At 37.9% G+C, this 15,835-nt stretch overlaps 1 protein-coding gene across 1 annotated transcript; it reads left to right on the forward strand.

Moving 5' to 3' along the window:
- The first annotated feature begins 3,127 nt into the window (after positions 1-3,127).
- LOC118812968 lies at positions 3,128-15,450 on the forward strand. Its single transcript, XM_036578077.1, has 7 exons — positions 3,128-3,380; positions 5,981-6,007; positions 7,560-7,586; positions 8,390-8,425; positions 11,598-11,882; positions 13,762-13,887; positions 15,173-15,450. The coding sequence occupies exons 1-7, from the start codon at positions 3,332-3,334 to the stop codon at positions 15,232-15,234; spliced, it is 612 nt and encodes a 203-aa protein (XP_036433970.1). The 5' UTR covers positions 3,128-3,331; the 3' UTR covers positions 15,235-15,450.
- Positions 15,451-15,835: the final 385 nt, after the last annotated feature.

Here is a 15,835-nt window from a genome sequence, read left to right on the forward strand (position 1 = left end):
GCTATTAACATTCAGCTGAATGCACAAAGATGTGTGGAAGAAGTGCCGTTTGCTCTGAAGTCATAATGTCAGTCATGTTATTATTTGCACTTTTTGATTTTCTTATTTTGAATGATCTTATTCATAGCCATGTGCACAAATTTGGGCACCTCAGGTCAAATGACCTTTTGTTGATTTTCTAAGTGAAAGTTAACGCAGAGAACATGGTTTTACACACAGTTACTTCTGTCAGCTGAATTTATTGGCAGAAAACTCAACACATAGAAAATGTGCACTAAAATTTGCAGGAAAGTGACATATTTAACTGTTTTCTGTAGAGGATTTTCTGTAACTTATTTTCACTTAGAAAATCACCAGAAACATGTTATTTGTCCAGGGGTGTTCAAAATTTGCATACAACTGTTATTACTGTCCTAGCAGCGTTCTTCTTTTGTAATTTTACATAACAATTTGTTTTTGATCAAAGTCACATACTTATTAATATGATTCCAGACATTATTTTGCTAATTTAAATAAATAAATTGATATATTTGGATACTACTCAATGGTGTGGAAGATGTTTCTGGATAACAGTGGATATGCTGTATTACACAGGTGTAGCCCATTACCTCACTAAATATACATGCAGATCTAACTAGCAGGTGGATCCACATGGCTACCAGATCAGGCTAAATCAGTAATAGCAGATAGGAAAGGAAGCTTCATTCAACAATTGCGGATGCAGCCAGAGAAACCTGAGGGCTCCTTATACTGAAAGCAATGCTGAAAACACAGAGTAACAAATGAAATGAAGGTGGAAAGATCAGTAGCACGGTGAGACTTCAGAGGAACCAGGACAGGGAAACTATGACAATCATGGGCTGCGTCCAGAAACTTTTGGCTTCTATTGCTGCTGCTCCTGTCCTGACCACCACTTCTACTGCCTGGAGGAATCGAAGAGATGACATGAGCTTGAGGAATGGAGAGAACGAGCAGAAATTGGGGAAAATATTTTTTCTTTCAACATCAATAAATCTGATGTTGAATGTTGATGAACTGAGCCAACCACAACATTCGCTTGAAAGCACTCCCACTACACCTGCATCTAATCACAGCTGCTGCACAGAGCCAGATGAATTACGTGTTCTTTTTTACTCCATGTTCAAGTAAATTAAATGTAAAATTTATTTGTATTAATTTATTTTTATTATGAATTTTAAATTAAAATACAAGGAATATATACACACAAACATAACAGAGTTTAAAGTATAATTGGATTGCTCCATGTTTGTCTATCCTCTCTGAGCATGCCTGCAGTGATGTCACGTTAAAATATGCAAAAGGTTAGTTTAACTAAGCGGCATGCAGAGGGGATGAATGCCATTGTCAATTTTTATTATTATTATTATTATTATTATTATCATCATTATTATTGTCATCATTATTATTATTCACTGCCCTGTGCACATTGCCTTGCATTTCAGCAACCTTCTAATCACTTCTAATCACTGCAAGCAGCAAGTGTATCTTTTTTTAACGAGAAAAGTCTTAATGCAACATCTTACTTACATATGTGAAAATGCTATTTGTGTAATATGTCATTCTGCTTTGAGCAGCAAAAAATGTATATAAATTTAAATAAGACCCTGCCTCCATCTTGCTTTATTATTGGACAGAGACATTTTTTCATGCCTGACTCACTGCACTGCATGTCTCAAGCGAGGAATTTCTTTCTTCCTGTTAGTTGTCATCACTGACAGTGAGTTCTGCTTGCTGTGTATGAGTGTGTTACACAGCAGAAAGTCTGACGTCATGATACACGTGTGTGTGAGTGTATTTCTTTCTCATTGCACAGTCATCCGGAATAACTGACCACTTCCCCTTTTTTCCTATATTTGTGTTCAGTATTTGTTTACTATCTCAAGAACGCACCAGCATCACTGAACAGTTAACCTCTTAAATGCTAGACATATTATTAAGATGAAAGCATTTTTTTCAGACATGTTATTTAATAAGTACTCCATTCTGTAAGTACTATGCATTATTGGACAGTATTTGTTTTTACGTGTATAAAACTTTTCTAGTTGGTTATATCTCAGAAAATTGAAAAATAACTGACTTTGGGCCAAAAAAAGGCGCAGAACTACTTTTTCTGTGCTAAAAAAACTTTTGACAATAAGAAGTAATATCAGGTTATTTTTTGACTGTAACATATGCACACTTTGATTAGACTCTATTTAGCCACTATGTTGAAAAGTCCCTCAGCTCACGGCCCAGTCAAACTCTGCTTGTTTGGTGTAAACTGTCTTGGCCTGTAGCCCAGTCAAACTCTGCTTCCATGGAGTAAAGTCTCTCAACCTGAAGCCCAGTCAAACTCTGCTTCCGAGGTGTAAAGTCTCTCAGCTCACGGCCCAGCCAAACTCTGCTTTCGTGATGTGAAGTCTATAGCCCCACAGCCTAGTCAGACTCTGCTTCCATGGTGTAAAGTCTCTTGTCACACGGCCCAGTCAACTCCGCTTCCATGGTGTAAAGTCTCTCAGCTCACAGCCCAGTCAACTCCGCTTCCATGGTGTGAAGTCACCAGGCCCACAACCCAGTCAAACTCTGTTTCCGATGTGTTAAGTCTCTTACATCATGGCCCAGCCAAATTCAGCTTCCAAGGTGTAAAGTCTCTTACTTTACAGCCCAGCCAAACTCTGCATTCAAGGTGTAAAATCTCTCGGCCCTCAGTCCAGTGAAACTCTGCTGCCATGATTTAAAGTCTCTTGGCCCACGATCTAGCCGAACTCTTCTTCAGCAGTGTACAGCAGTGTCTCTTGGCTGAGGCCTACACTGTAAAAAGTGAAATGGAGCACATTTTGAGATTTTAGTTTTGAGTTTGGAATTGATGTAAACTGTTCTTGTTTACCAAATTATTTTACTGTAATTTGGAGAACCAGTTAAAAGTGCTTTACCACATGCTTTACTGCATGAATGTGCATTTAAATAGCCATTCTGTTAAAATTATGAAAATGCTTTTCCTGGTTTTGTGCAAAAAGCCTGGAAAGTTGCTGGAATTGGAGCTTATGATTTGTTCTCATCAGTGGCCTTGTGTGTCTATAAGCCAGTGATGTTTTTCTGCATGTATACAGGGGTTTAGCCATGAGAAAGGGGAAGAGATTGAGAAAAATATCACAGGTTCATGGCTGAAACAATCTCACGAGTTTTCAACACAGGAAAGCTTTTTGCTGTGCATTACGACGTTATTTCAGCGAGAGGAAGTACAGAGATTGGCTTATTCAGGCAGTAACGCTACAAGCCCGTCTATTTTTGTCATTTCATAGAGCAGAAAGACCAACAGCATCTGGACAAGATGAGGAGTCCTACATTTACCCTGTTAGTGGCTCTTTGGCCTGTGTGTTGTGAGTATTAATTTCTGTCTATTGAAAAGAATTTAAAATACGTCCTCTTAAGTACTGCTTGACGGACAGGGTAAGGTATCGCTTCTAATGTATCTTTGAAAGTATTGTAAAATTTTCTGGGGTCTTTTGGGGTCCTTTTCCTTTTCTTATCTTTCCAGAACCAGTTTCTGAAACAATGTAACATCTATGAAATTCTGGAATTGTTTATACACATCAATATGCCCAATAGAAAAAAATCAATTTACTTTTTTAAGCACTAGCATTTTACAATTTATAGAGGGCTTGCCAAATAAGTATGTTTACTCCTTCACTTACTTTACAGACACATTAACCTAATTACATTCAAATGAATATAGTTACAGTTACCATTTTTGACAGCTGCTTTTTGACATAAATTGAAAACTCATTTTTAAATATATGCACTCCAGGCCACTTGAAGGACCTAAACATGAAAACATACCAAACCAACTGCATTAACCTGCAAATATAAGGGCTTTAGCCTTGCCCATTTCTGCTAAAATCTGCAGTTTAAATGAATGCATTTATACTTAATCGACAATGTACTATAGAGTAAAAAAAGAAACAGCAGCAGCTCAAAAAACTGCTAAGTACTTAGTTTCCTACAGAACTATAGTGGAACTTCTAAGTACATCCAGGATCTGTTAGTGTAGAAACTGAAGCTTGTTATTAGACTCTATTCTTCTTTTTTGGGACTTTACAGTGGACCTGAGTAAGAAGTAGATTCCTTTCCTCAGAAATATATTTCAGTAGAAGTATAGAAAGCATGACAAAGCCAACACTTCAAAAATTAAAGCTTTTTTGTAAATTTAATTGGGTTTGTATAGTAATTAGTATGGTGGCCAAGAAGACCCAACAAACCGCAAATAAAAAAAGCTGCAAAACGCAGAAAACACTTTCATCAAAATGGCGACAACGACGCTACATTTCATAAACACGCTCAAATACGGAAACACATGCAACTTCAGGAACGCTGATAAGCCAGTCACAACACGACGGAGGGGTTTCTGGAGGACACTCAGAGAGGACAGAGCCATTCAGACTTTAAATTCTGTGCAGCACAAAAAGGTTGACTTTTATTTGAGTAGATTATTACTATCACTGTATTGTAATGGGAATTAGCTGTATATATACATTTAACTGTAAACGTTTAACTAGTAACACCAGAGAACTACAAGTGCAGCTGTGACGCCACAGATATTCCATCCCCTTTGAGCCCTTTGAGTCTTCCAGAGACATTTTCACTTTTGTGGTTCACTTCTGTTGCATTGTGACTGGCTTTTCAGCGTTTCTGAAGTTGCATGTGTTTTTTGCATTTACAGTGCGTTTATGAAATGTAGCGTCAGTGTCTTCATTTTGATGAAAGTGCACTGTAAATTAGAGGTAGTTGCTGTTGTTACTACAAGGTTGATATGGTGTTCCAGTTTGTTGTCCCAAGGTGGTTGCTAAGGTGTTGCTAGGCCATTGCTATGGTAGCCAAGGTGGTTGTCAAGGTGTTGCTAGGCTGTTGCTATGGTATCCCAGGTTGTTGCTGAGGTGTTGCATGGCTGTTGCTGTGCTATCCCAGGTGTCTGCCAAGGTGTGGCTAGGTCATTGCTGTGTTATCCCAGATAGTTGCTAAGGTGTGGCTAGGCCATTGCTGTGCTATGCCAGGTAGTTGCTAAGGTGTTGCATGGCGGTTGCTGTGCTGTCCCATGTGGTTGCTAAGGTGTTGCTAGGCTGTTGGTGTGCTATCCTACGTGTTGTCAAGGCGTTGCTAGGCTGTTGCTATGGTATCCCAGGTGGTTGCTGAGGTGTTGCATGGCTGTTGCTGTGCTATCCCAGGTGGCTGCTAAGGTGTGGCTAGTCCATTGCTGTGCTATCTGAAGAATCCAAACCCACAAACCAGGGAACTAGATCTGTTGTCTGGACAAATGAAGTTTATTCGTTGTGCGCACAGGTTCCAGACAACCAGCCAGCCCAGTTTTATAGTTGGACTGATGCCAAGATTAGACCTAGTTTATACAAGACAAGTACCAGGTGTGACAGACATGACCATATAAGGAGGAACACAAAATAGGAAGCCTAAAATACAACTTCAGCACATTCACAAACACTCTACAGAAAGTATAACACAGCACATTTCACAACAATATTCCTTCATATCCCAGGTAGTTGATAAGTTGTTGCTTGGCTGTTGCTGTGCTATCCTAGGTGGTTGCTAAGGTGTTGTTAGGCTACTGTTACGGTGACCTAGGTGGTTACTAATGTGTTGCTAGCATACTTGTGTGATGGTGACATCCCAATTTCCCTGTTCATTCCTATGGAAAAACGTATATTTGAACGAATGTTGTACAAGCACAACAAGTCAAATCAGTAAAAAAGTACAAGTACACTCCACAACTGTGCAAAATTTCATGATTCTGGCTTGAACACTGTATGAGGAGTAGCATTGCACATTTTTGACCAAATTTGTTTATGGGAAACAAAGAAAATTAAGTTGGCTAAGAAGCCTCAAGAAGAACTGAAAACTTTGTCAACTATGCCATGACTGAGTATTTGTTTAATTAATGATTGTAATTATTCTGTTTCCACTTTCATAGCTCTGCAAACACATGGGGTCACTAGAGGTAAGATTCATTATTTTTAGTAGATATTTTAAATGGTCAGAATATGTTATGTCCAGTCTATGTTGCTATGATTATGTATCCAGTTGTAATTTTACAAGTCTTATATACAAGTTCTTATGGGTGAGAGGCACATTTGATATGGTAATCCAAAAAATAACTTTGTCAACTGTCAAAATGCCATAAAAACAGTAAATAATTTATGCTTGACATTATATTCTTAAACTACACAATCTTTCTGGGAGACACTTTACAACTTGATACCATGTGAGTTATATTTATTACCTATAATATATTCATTCACATAAGTTATAGAAATACTTTTGCTTTCAAATTGACAATAATATAACATAGGTTGCTTTTTATCTGTTTTGTTCATGTGGACTTTATATAATTATTTTAATCAGGCCTTTGCTCCACCATCACAGTAGAAAACATAATTTGTACTCCTCACACCTCACATTAATAAGATATTTGAGATATGAGATATTTCCACAACTAGACGCTGTTAACTAATGATCCCTCACAACTCATATAGGTTATTGTTATTGCTGTTGTTTTTATAGATTTTAGAGATGTGCTGATAGGTATTGTGGTATGTCCAATATTTTTCATAGACATATCAAATGATGCTTGTATATGAATGTGCATAAAATGTAGAAATCAGTGCCACATCTATCTGGATTAGCATTACAGAAAAATATAACATTTATTTATTTAGGGTTACAATTACAGTAAAATGAATAAAACGCAGATATTTTAGTACGGTAGGCCAGTGTCACCTAAACATTCTGCCCCTCTGTAGTACAATAAATACATCATCAAATAACAATTTGATGTATTTTTAAAGTAATTTTTCTGCCAATACTGCTATGCTTTTGAGATTATTGTGCACCTTTGGTTCACACTGTCTTTATTCACCACTAAACAGGGGCAACATAAGACTAGGAAGTTTGTGGAATAATAAAAAAATTACTGCTGGGAACTTCCCACAGGTACACAGGTGAATAGGTTAACAGCTAAACAGTCATCATTGGCTGTAAAAGCAGCATTCACGAAAAACTCATTCGCCACTTTGCAAAAAACTGCGCAAGTAAACGGTCCAGTAGTTTAAAAACAACATTTCTCAACACATGATTGCATGAAATGTAAAAACCCTCGTCTGTAAATAAGTTTGTCGCTACATCTACAAATGCAAGTTAAAGACTCAACTACGCAGAGCTGAAGCCATTTATCAGCGACAACCAGAACAGACTTCTCTGGGCTAAAGCTCATCAGAGATGGTCGGATGCAAAGTGGAAACGTGTGCTGTGATCTGACGGGTCCACCTTTCAATTGCTGTTGGAAATAATGGATGTCACGTTCTCTAGGTCAAAAAAGAAAAAGGCCCATTGTGACTGTTACCAGCGTAAAGTTCAAAGCCAGCATCTGTTGCGTTAGGCACAATTAATGCTATATTTGCATTTTGGAGCAGTTTATGCTGCCATCTAGATGATGGGATGTCGGTATTTTTTTGATAAATTATACTGATTATTCTGTTTCCTCTTTCTTTTAGGACTACCAACGTACAAGGAGACTCCCAGTAAGATTCACCCTTTGATCAATAATTTTTTATGCATATCTATGTCAAATTTATATTGTTTTATCATTATATCTCTAGTCTTTCATTAATATTTATTATTCATTATTACACAATACTGAATAAAATGTATTACATTGTTATGATGATGTTATAATATATTAATAATATGATGTTAAAAGGTTCATTAACAATAAATATATCAGTTCAAGACATAAGTGTATGCAAAATATGGTTATATTACATATTTTGTTGATTTTCTAAGTGAAAGTAAGTGAACATATCTACAGTTACTTAAATTTTACACTTGTCTGCTAATTTTAGGAATTTTTATTTCTTTCCTGTTTTTAACAGACTAGAAACAAACACACATAAAATATAAAATGTGCAATAACTTTCAGCACAGGTCACATTTTTTAAATGCAGTAAATAAACAGTAATTGTGCATTAAAATGTGCAGAAGTGTGTTCTCTGCAGAGGATATGTTATTTTCACTTCACAAAATTGACAAAATGTAATGTACCCAAACTTTTGCAGTTGACTGTATAATAAATTTATATTGTATTTATGGTACACCTTTTTTTTACCATAATACTTCAAATTACATTTCACATAGTGAGATTTTTTGTTATTTGAAGATTTTGTGTTATTCTTTTATTGGGATGCTTCTTTTATATTGTGTTGATTAAATGAATTAATTGGGAATTTCTTTGTGTCTCCACCCTCATACACTCACTGTGATTTCTGGTTATGAGTTTGAACCTTTAAAACTGTGAGTAATTTGTTCTTGTTGTGTATTTTTGAAGCTCTACATCGGAAGGAACCATTTTATCCGAGAAGATGTAAGTTTTGTTTATTTATTTCATTTGAACCTGCAGGATGTGCAGTTAGGAAATCAATAAAAGATGTGGCCAGATTCATAAAACCCACCGAGAGATTTACTGTGATGTTTAGGGTAAACAGGGTGGCGCTAACAGGTTTTGCTCATTACCAAACAAGGATTACTGGCCAGTGTTACTGGTCACAGTGTGATGTGAGGTGTGATCAGATTATTTTCTTAGTGATTCATTACACAAATCCTGCAAAAAGTAATGACGGAACTGCTCTGAGGGTAATTTTCTCCGTAAAAAGTCGACGTGGATTAAATTATATTTTCTACAATGTGTCCCAACATGTTCAGTTGCACATTCATGTTATGCACATTCATCCACTCAGCTGTATTATCCAATATATTTAAAATGCTTCGATCGATTTGGACGGATCATTACAGCAAACCTGCCTGCTGCTGTAGGAGCACACGAGGAGGAAGAAGACTTTTATGTTATGCAACCCCCACCCCCCCCCCGTGTGTGGAGAGAAGATTTAGCTTGTAATCCAAATAAGTATACAGTGATTTGAACTGTTGAGATTCTAATTACAGGTTAAAATTGGTGTTATTGGAAGCAGTTTTAGCTTTTAATCCTGTTTTTTAAGTTGCAATTGATTTTGCAAAGGAATTCAATTAACATGTGCAAAAAGTATATTTTTACAAGTGAAAATTTTGTTGCTTATTTCAAAGCTGAATTCAAATAGTTTTGAATTAAATTAAATTAAAATAAAATTATCATTCATTTGAATAATTAAAATTTAGTACTTAAACATGGAATTTTAATTTTTACATGCGTACATAAAATATTCTGACATTGTGAATTCAATATTTGGTCATTTGAATTGAATATATATATTGAATATTGAAAATAAGGAAATAAAAGCTTAAACAGCTTGCCACAATAATAAATGTTAGCATACCAATTTAATATTAAATTGTAAGTTGTTAAAAAATTACTACGTTAAACTTTAATTCATGTTAGCAAAAATTGTTACTGCCATTATAATGGACTGGAAAAAGGCTTGAATTCTCATCAACAAGAAATTAAATCTTACATGATCCATCCATCCATCCATCATCTAAACCGCTTATCCTTCTGGGTGGGGTGCTGGAGCCTATCCCAGCTGTCACTGGGTGGAAGGCAGGATACACCCTGGACAGGTCGCCAGTCCATCGCAGGGAAATCTTACATGATAAAATATAATAATTCCTACAATTAAAAATGTACAAAAAAATACATATTTTTTTCTAGCATAACCAACATTTTTGCTTCTTGATTAAAGGTTAAGAGCATTTTTACTAAACAATTTGCTGTTATTTGTCAGCACTTCTCTTAAAATTCACAACTTTCCAAGGAATTTTAGTTTTCTTTGTTTCTTTGTTTTCATGTCATTTGGCAGCCAACTGGAGCTTCACTTGGATTGGGTTTTTAATATGTATGACCCCATTTGCATGTTGATTTTGATTGCCTTGACAGCATTAAAAAAACATTGGGGCACTAATCAGCACCATGCTGACTTTATGAACAGCTCTTTTGCTTGACGTAGATCTGTTACTGCTGAGTTTTATGAATAGGGCACACAGCCGAAAGCATTGGAATGGCAAGGCAATGTTTTTGTTTTTTTTATGCACTTGAAGACATTTGGGTTTGAGATCAAAAGATGACAATAGATCAGATTTTTAGCTTTTATTTCCTTATATTTTAATCCAGTACACATTTTGTCAAGTGAGCAGAAATATTAGAACATGTAACTGACAGGTGTTTCGTGTCACCCAGTTGTGCCCTGCTAGACTGATTGTTTAAATCATTAATAGCTCTGAATGTCAGCTCTTGGTTTGAGCCCTGGGTTTCACCTACGAAGTCAGCATTTGTTGTTAAAAAGGATAAACCTAACATGAAGATCAGACAGCTGTCTAATGGAGAAAAGCAATTTGAAAATGAAATTTTGAAGCTGAGAAAAGAGGGAAATTTGATCTGCACCACTGCACAAGCCAATACAACAATTTGGAATGCCCTGAAAAAGAAAAAACACTAGTGTACTAACAATCAGACATCAAACAGATTGGCCAATGAAAACAACAGCAGCTGATGACAGAAACATTGTGAGAGCTGTCAAGAAAGACCCACAAACCATAGTCAGTGACAACACCAGCAGCCTCCACAGGGCAGGGTTGAATGTATCACAATCCACTGTTTGAAGAAGAGCAGAAATATAGAGGCCATACCACAAGATTCAAACCACTCTTCAGCAGTAAGAATCAGAAGACCGGATTGGAATTTGCAAAGAAATGCAGAGCTGAGCCTCAGAAGTTCTGGAGGAGGTTATGGACTGATGAGACTAAGATTAACGCCTGCCAAAGTGATAGAAAGGCAAAAGTGTGAAGAAAGAAAGGCCTGCTAATGGTCCAAAACTGTACAAGCTCATCGGTGAAGCATGGTGGAGGTAGTGTCATGGCTTGGGCTTGCATGGCTGCTTCTGGAAAGAGCTCAATAATCTTTACTGATGATGTAACTCATGATGGTAGCAGCGGAATGAATTCAGTAGTACACAGAAACATTCTGCCTGCCAATTTACCGTGAAATGCATCCGGTCTAATCAGGAGGAACTTCACCGCACCATTACCAAACACCCTGCCAACAAAGGATTCAACAGGGGAAAAACAGAGGGACAAGTCAATCACCAGAACCTTAACCTAATACATTTTACCTACTGAAGAGGAGAAACCTCCCAAAACAAACAACAGCTGAAATAAGCTGTAGTAAAGGCTTGAAAACGCATCACAAAAGAAGAATGCAATAGTTTGGTAATGTTAGTGAGTCTCCAGCTTGATGCAGTTATTGCAAGCAAGGAATATGCAACCAGTGTTATTTACTTTAATTTACTTTCAAACTTTAAGTTCTATACTTTTTTCTCACCTAAAAACTGGGTTTTCTGAGCTGTTCAACCTATTTACACGTAAACATCAGGAAACAAAAGCTGAAATTCTGATCTGTTGTCTCATGCTTTCATCTCAAACCCTTATGGCTTTGCTGTATGGCAAAAACAAAATAGCAAACAAAAACAAACCCTTTAAAAAATTAACCTTTATCGTGTGCAATTAAAATGACTAAATTGCAGCTATTAAACTCCCTTGTTGTGTTTCAGACATTCCTGTCCCCACTGTGGAGGTCTATCAGCAGGTGGAGGGCAGGGAGAGGGTTCTTGTTGTCTGTCAGTTTGGAACAAAGACCAGCAGGAGCTCTTTCCAGCTGTCTGTCACAGAAGGTAAAAGTTCCTACATGCTGTATGACCCAGCATGCACTGTGGAATTTGTATGTATGTTTAACGCCACAGTGAGCCCACCTGCCTCGTTCAGCTGCATGCATGGACTCAACAGACCTGACGCTTCCCCGGCCCAGTTCAGTGAAACCTACTTTTACCATCCACAAGGTGAGATTCTTCATTTACCTCCACTTTGTCCTGTTGTTTATGTCAAGATCTACAGCATAACAGAAGGCTTTTCTCACTTTGTGTACACTAAAATGAATAGTCCTTTGGCTGTACTTGCAGAACCATGTACACGTTTAAAGTATTTTTTTCAGTGTATGTGTTTGTTGTATTGTAATGAAATACGTTATTCAGAATGTATGTCTTTATAAACTGTACAGAACTGTGGTATTTAATTTCTATGGTATCGTACCAGTCTGGCATTAAAGGGCCCATATCCTACATTTTTTATCTATTTTAATCCCTGTGAGGTCCATTTATGATGTCTGTTTTGTATTGTGCACCAAAAACGGTCATAATTTATTTTTACATCACCATTTTCCAACCTCTCTTTACTCCATGAGAATTAAACAGGCTGTTTCTGTTACCACTCTAAGACATATATGTAAATGACCTCTGTATGGATTGGCTGCTCTGTATTGTGCCTTGGTGAAAATGATATGATTTTTATTGCACAGCTTAAGCAGTTTCCAGGTGATTTTTTAGGGTGTTGCAGAACGGTTAGCGGTTGATATAGTGTTGCTGAACGGTTAGTGGTTGCTAAGGTGTTGATGAATGGTTACTATGGTATCCAGGTGTTTGCTAGGGTGTTGATAAGTGGTTGCTATGGTATCCAGGTGGATGCTAGTGTGTTGCTAGGTGGTTGCTAAGGTATCTAGGTGGTTTCTAGTGTGTTGCTAGGTGGTTGCTGTGATATCCACGTGGTTGCTAGGGTGCTGCTAGGCGGTTGCTAGTGTTTTGCTAGGTGGTTGCTGTGGTATCCAGGTGGGTGCTAAGGTGTTGCTAGGTGGTTGCTATGATATCCAGGTGGTTGCTATTGTGTTGCTAGGTGGTTGCTATGGTATCCGGGTGTTTGCTAGGGTAATTGATAAGTGGTTGCTGTGGTATCTAGGTGGTGGCTATCTTATCCAGGTGGTTGCTACTGTGTTGCTAGGTGGTTGCTATGGTATCCAGGTGGTTGCTAGGGTGCTGTCAGGCGATTGCTAGTGTTTTGCTAGGGTGTTGCTGTGGTATCCAGGTGGTTGCTAGTGTGTTGCTAGGTGGTTGCTAGGTGGTTGCTATGGTTTCCAGGTGGTTGCTAATGTTTTGCTAGGTGGTTGCTATGGTTTCCAGGTGGTTGCTAGGGTGTTGCTAGGTGGTTGCTATGGTTTCCAGTTGGTTGCTAGGGTGTTACTAGATGGTTGCTAGGGTGTTGCTAGATGGTTGCTACTGTGTTGCTAGGTGGTTGCTGTCTTATCTAGGTGGTTGCTAGTGTGTTGCTAGGTGGTTGCTATGGTATCCAGGTGGTTGCTAGGGTGTTGCTAGGTGGTTGCCATGATTCCACACATGGTTAATAGGGTGTTACTAATTGACTTGTGTCAACATGACATAAATTGGGTGCAAATTTTTGCACCCCATTCAGTCTTATGGGAAAAAATAGTAATTTAATGATAACTGAATGAAAACCATGTGTCCAATCAAAAAGCTATATACAAGCACTCATATTCCCAATCAGACCAAACGGTCTGGAGTTGAAACACTGTCGATATCTTGAAAACTTAGCAGACAAAAAAATATGAACCAAGAAGAATATACCGTCAGACAATAATGTTGCTTACACGTCAATCATTAATTATTTTTCCCCAACCACTGGTGCAAAAGTCATTACATTTTGATGGAAAACAGGAATTTTGTCCTTTAAATGGTATATCATACTTAATATGAACTAACAACATAAACATATCAATTCTTTAAGCAATATTGATTTAATACATTTGTAAGCAGATAATCATAAGCTTATATGCTTTTCGCACAATACCTCTCATATTTCCTCCTGTTTCAGAAGTCTCTAATCAACCAGTGCCAGCAGTGTCTCCATTCTACATTGGCTTTGCTTCTCTCATCGGAGTTTGTCTCATTGTCATGGTGATCGTGATGGTAGTGACCACACTGAGGACCAGACATAAAGGTAGGAAAGATTTCCTCAAAATGGTCCTCACTGCTGTGTGCTGCTACGGCTCTCCTGTGCTTTATTACAGTAAGGACTGTAATTCTGTCTGGATGCTCAAATGATGCTCTCCATGTTGACATGCACTCTTAAAGGAACGTATGATCCGTAAAAGGGTTTAGGAACCTTTAATTAGTGCAGAACCTCAACATTACTTGGGGGTTCTTTACACTTGTTGTTCACATTCACACAACAAAAATGGTTCTTTAAATTTTCCTTGCTTTTTTAAAATAAAATGCAAACATTGTTAAAATTTCAAAACATACCCTTCACTCTCCAGTCTATTCAGTCCGTATATGAAGGCCAAGGTGCCACAACTGTCCATTTTGAATTACTTGTTTTTGTGATGTCATAAAAACCAGTCCATTTACATAGATCCATATATCTCTTCAGCCTACAGCAGCTTAGACCCACTCGTGCTGAAATTATAAGAAGTGTTTCAGCCTGGACTGTTTTTTGAAAGGGACACACATTACAGGACAGCCAATCAGGACAAAGGTCATTTACATACATCATTTTTAGAGGTACAGTCACAAAAACAGCCCGTTCAATTTTAAGATTAAGAGACTTATTAGTCCCACAATGGGGAAGTTTCACCTCCGTATTTAACCCATCCATGCAGTGAAACACCTCATACACACTAGTGAACACACATACTAGGGGGCAGTGAGCACACTTGCCCAGAGTGGTGGGCAGCCCTATCCAGAGCGCCCGGGGAGCAGTTGGGGGTTAGGTGCCTTGCTCAAGGGCACTTCAGTCACGTATTGTAAGCTCAGGGGATCGAACCAGTTCCGGTTACAGGGCTGATTCCCTAACCTCCAGCCCATGACTGCCTCCATTTTAGGGAACAGGGAGAGAATTCCACAGTTATAAATGGTCACGTAAAAATGAATTATGACTGTTTTAATACATAAAACATTACAAACATCATAAGTGTACCTCAAGGAAAAAAATCTGAAAAAATGCATGATGTGGGCTCTTTAAATAATAACCCCCTGAACAGTTCTTTATGGAACCAGAAGGGTTCCTTTATGGCATCACTTCAAAAAAGCCTATTTAAGAGTGTCGTAACCATGAAAGAAAGGTCTCTATAGTTAGTCATAGCAATGTAAAATGCTGTAGGCCTTCATGTTGATTGTTTTCTGCAGAGCTGCTATTGCAAAGGCTTGTGATGCTTTTGGAGCCTCCTGGTGTTCATGAATAGCACTGCTGCTTAAAAACAAATGTCCTGTTTTTTTCCACACAGGTTCCCGCAGAGAGGCCCAGGAGAGCGCCTATGAAAAGCTCCCGCTGGGAAGGCATGAATAGGATTAAAGGATGAAAGGAAATGAGTTCAGGATTTTATTAGCTTTTCTGCTGCAGGACGGACAAAAGCCATGAAATGAAAGCAATTTATTTATGCATGTTTCTTTACAAACCAGCTATTTTTCATTTATTGAATAATCATCCATTGATTGTGTTTTGTTATTTAGCCTTCAGTCATTGATTGTGTTTGAAGCACTTTTTTAATGTCTGAATTAAACAATTAAAATTATTTCACACATCAGCTGTGCTGTTCTTGGATGATGATATTCAGGCATTTCACCAGGACTGATTCTGTAATGTTGGGATCACAGTTCTATCAGACTGTACTGTGTGTAATACTACATGGACAATGGTGATTTAGTTGTTTGCTTCATTCAGCAACTCACAGAACACTCATACACTCCTCTATCCATCCTTCCTCTTCTCTCCCTTCCCGTCATCTCTTTCTCTCATCTTCCTTTTGCCCCCCCACCCAATTCTATCTCTCATGTTCCTTCTGTCTCACTTGTTCTCTCTCTCCAATTCCTCTCTTCTCTCTCTCTCTCTTCTCTCTCTCTCTCTCTCTCTCTCTCTCTCTCTCCCAGCTCCATTTTCACATCCCTCT

The sequence above is a fragment of the Colossoma macropomum genome, unplaced genomic scaffold, assembly GCF_904425465.1.
Source record: "Colossoma macropomum unplaced genomic scaffold, Colossoma_macropomum, whole genome shotgun sequence".
Classification (NCBI taxonomy): domain Eukaryota; kingdom Metazoa; phylum Chordata; class Actinopteri; order Characiformes; family Serrasalmidae; genus Colossoma; species Colossoma macropomum.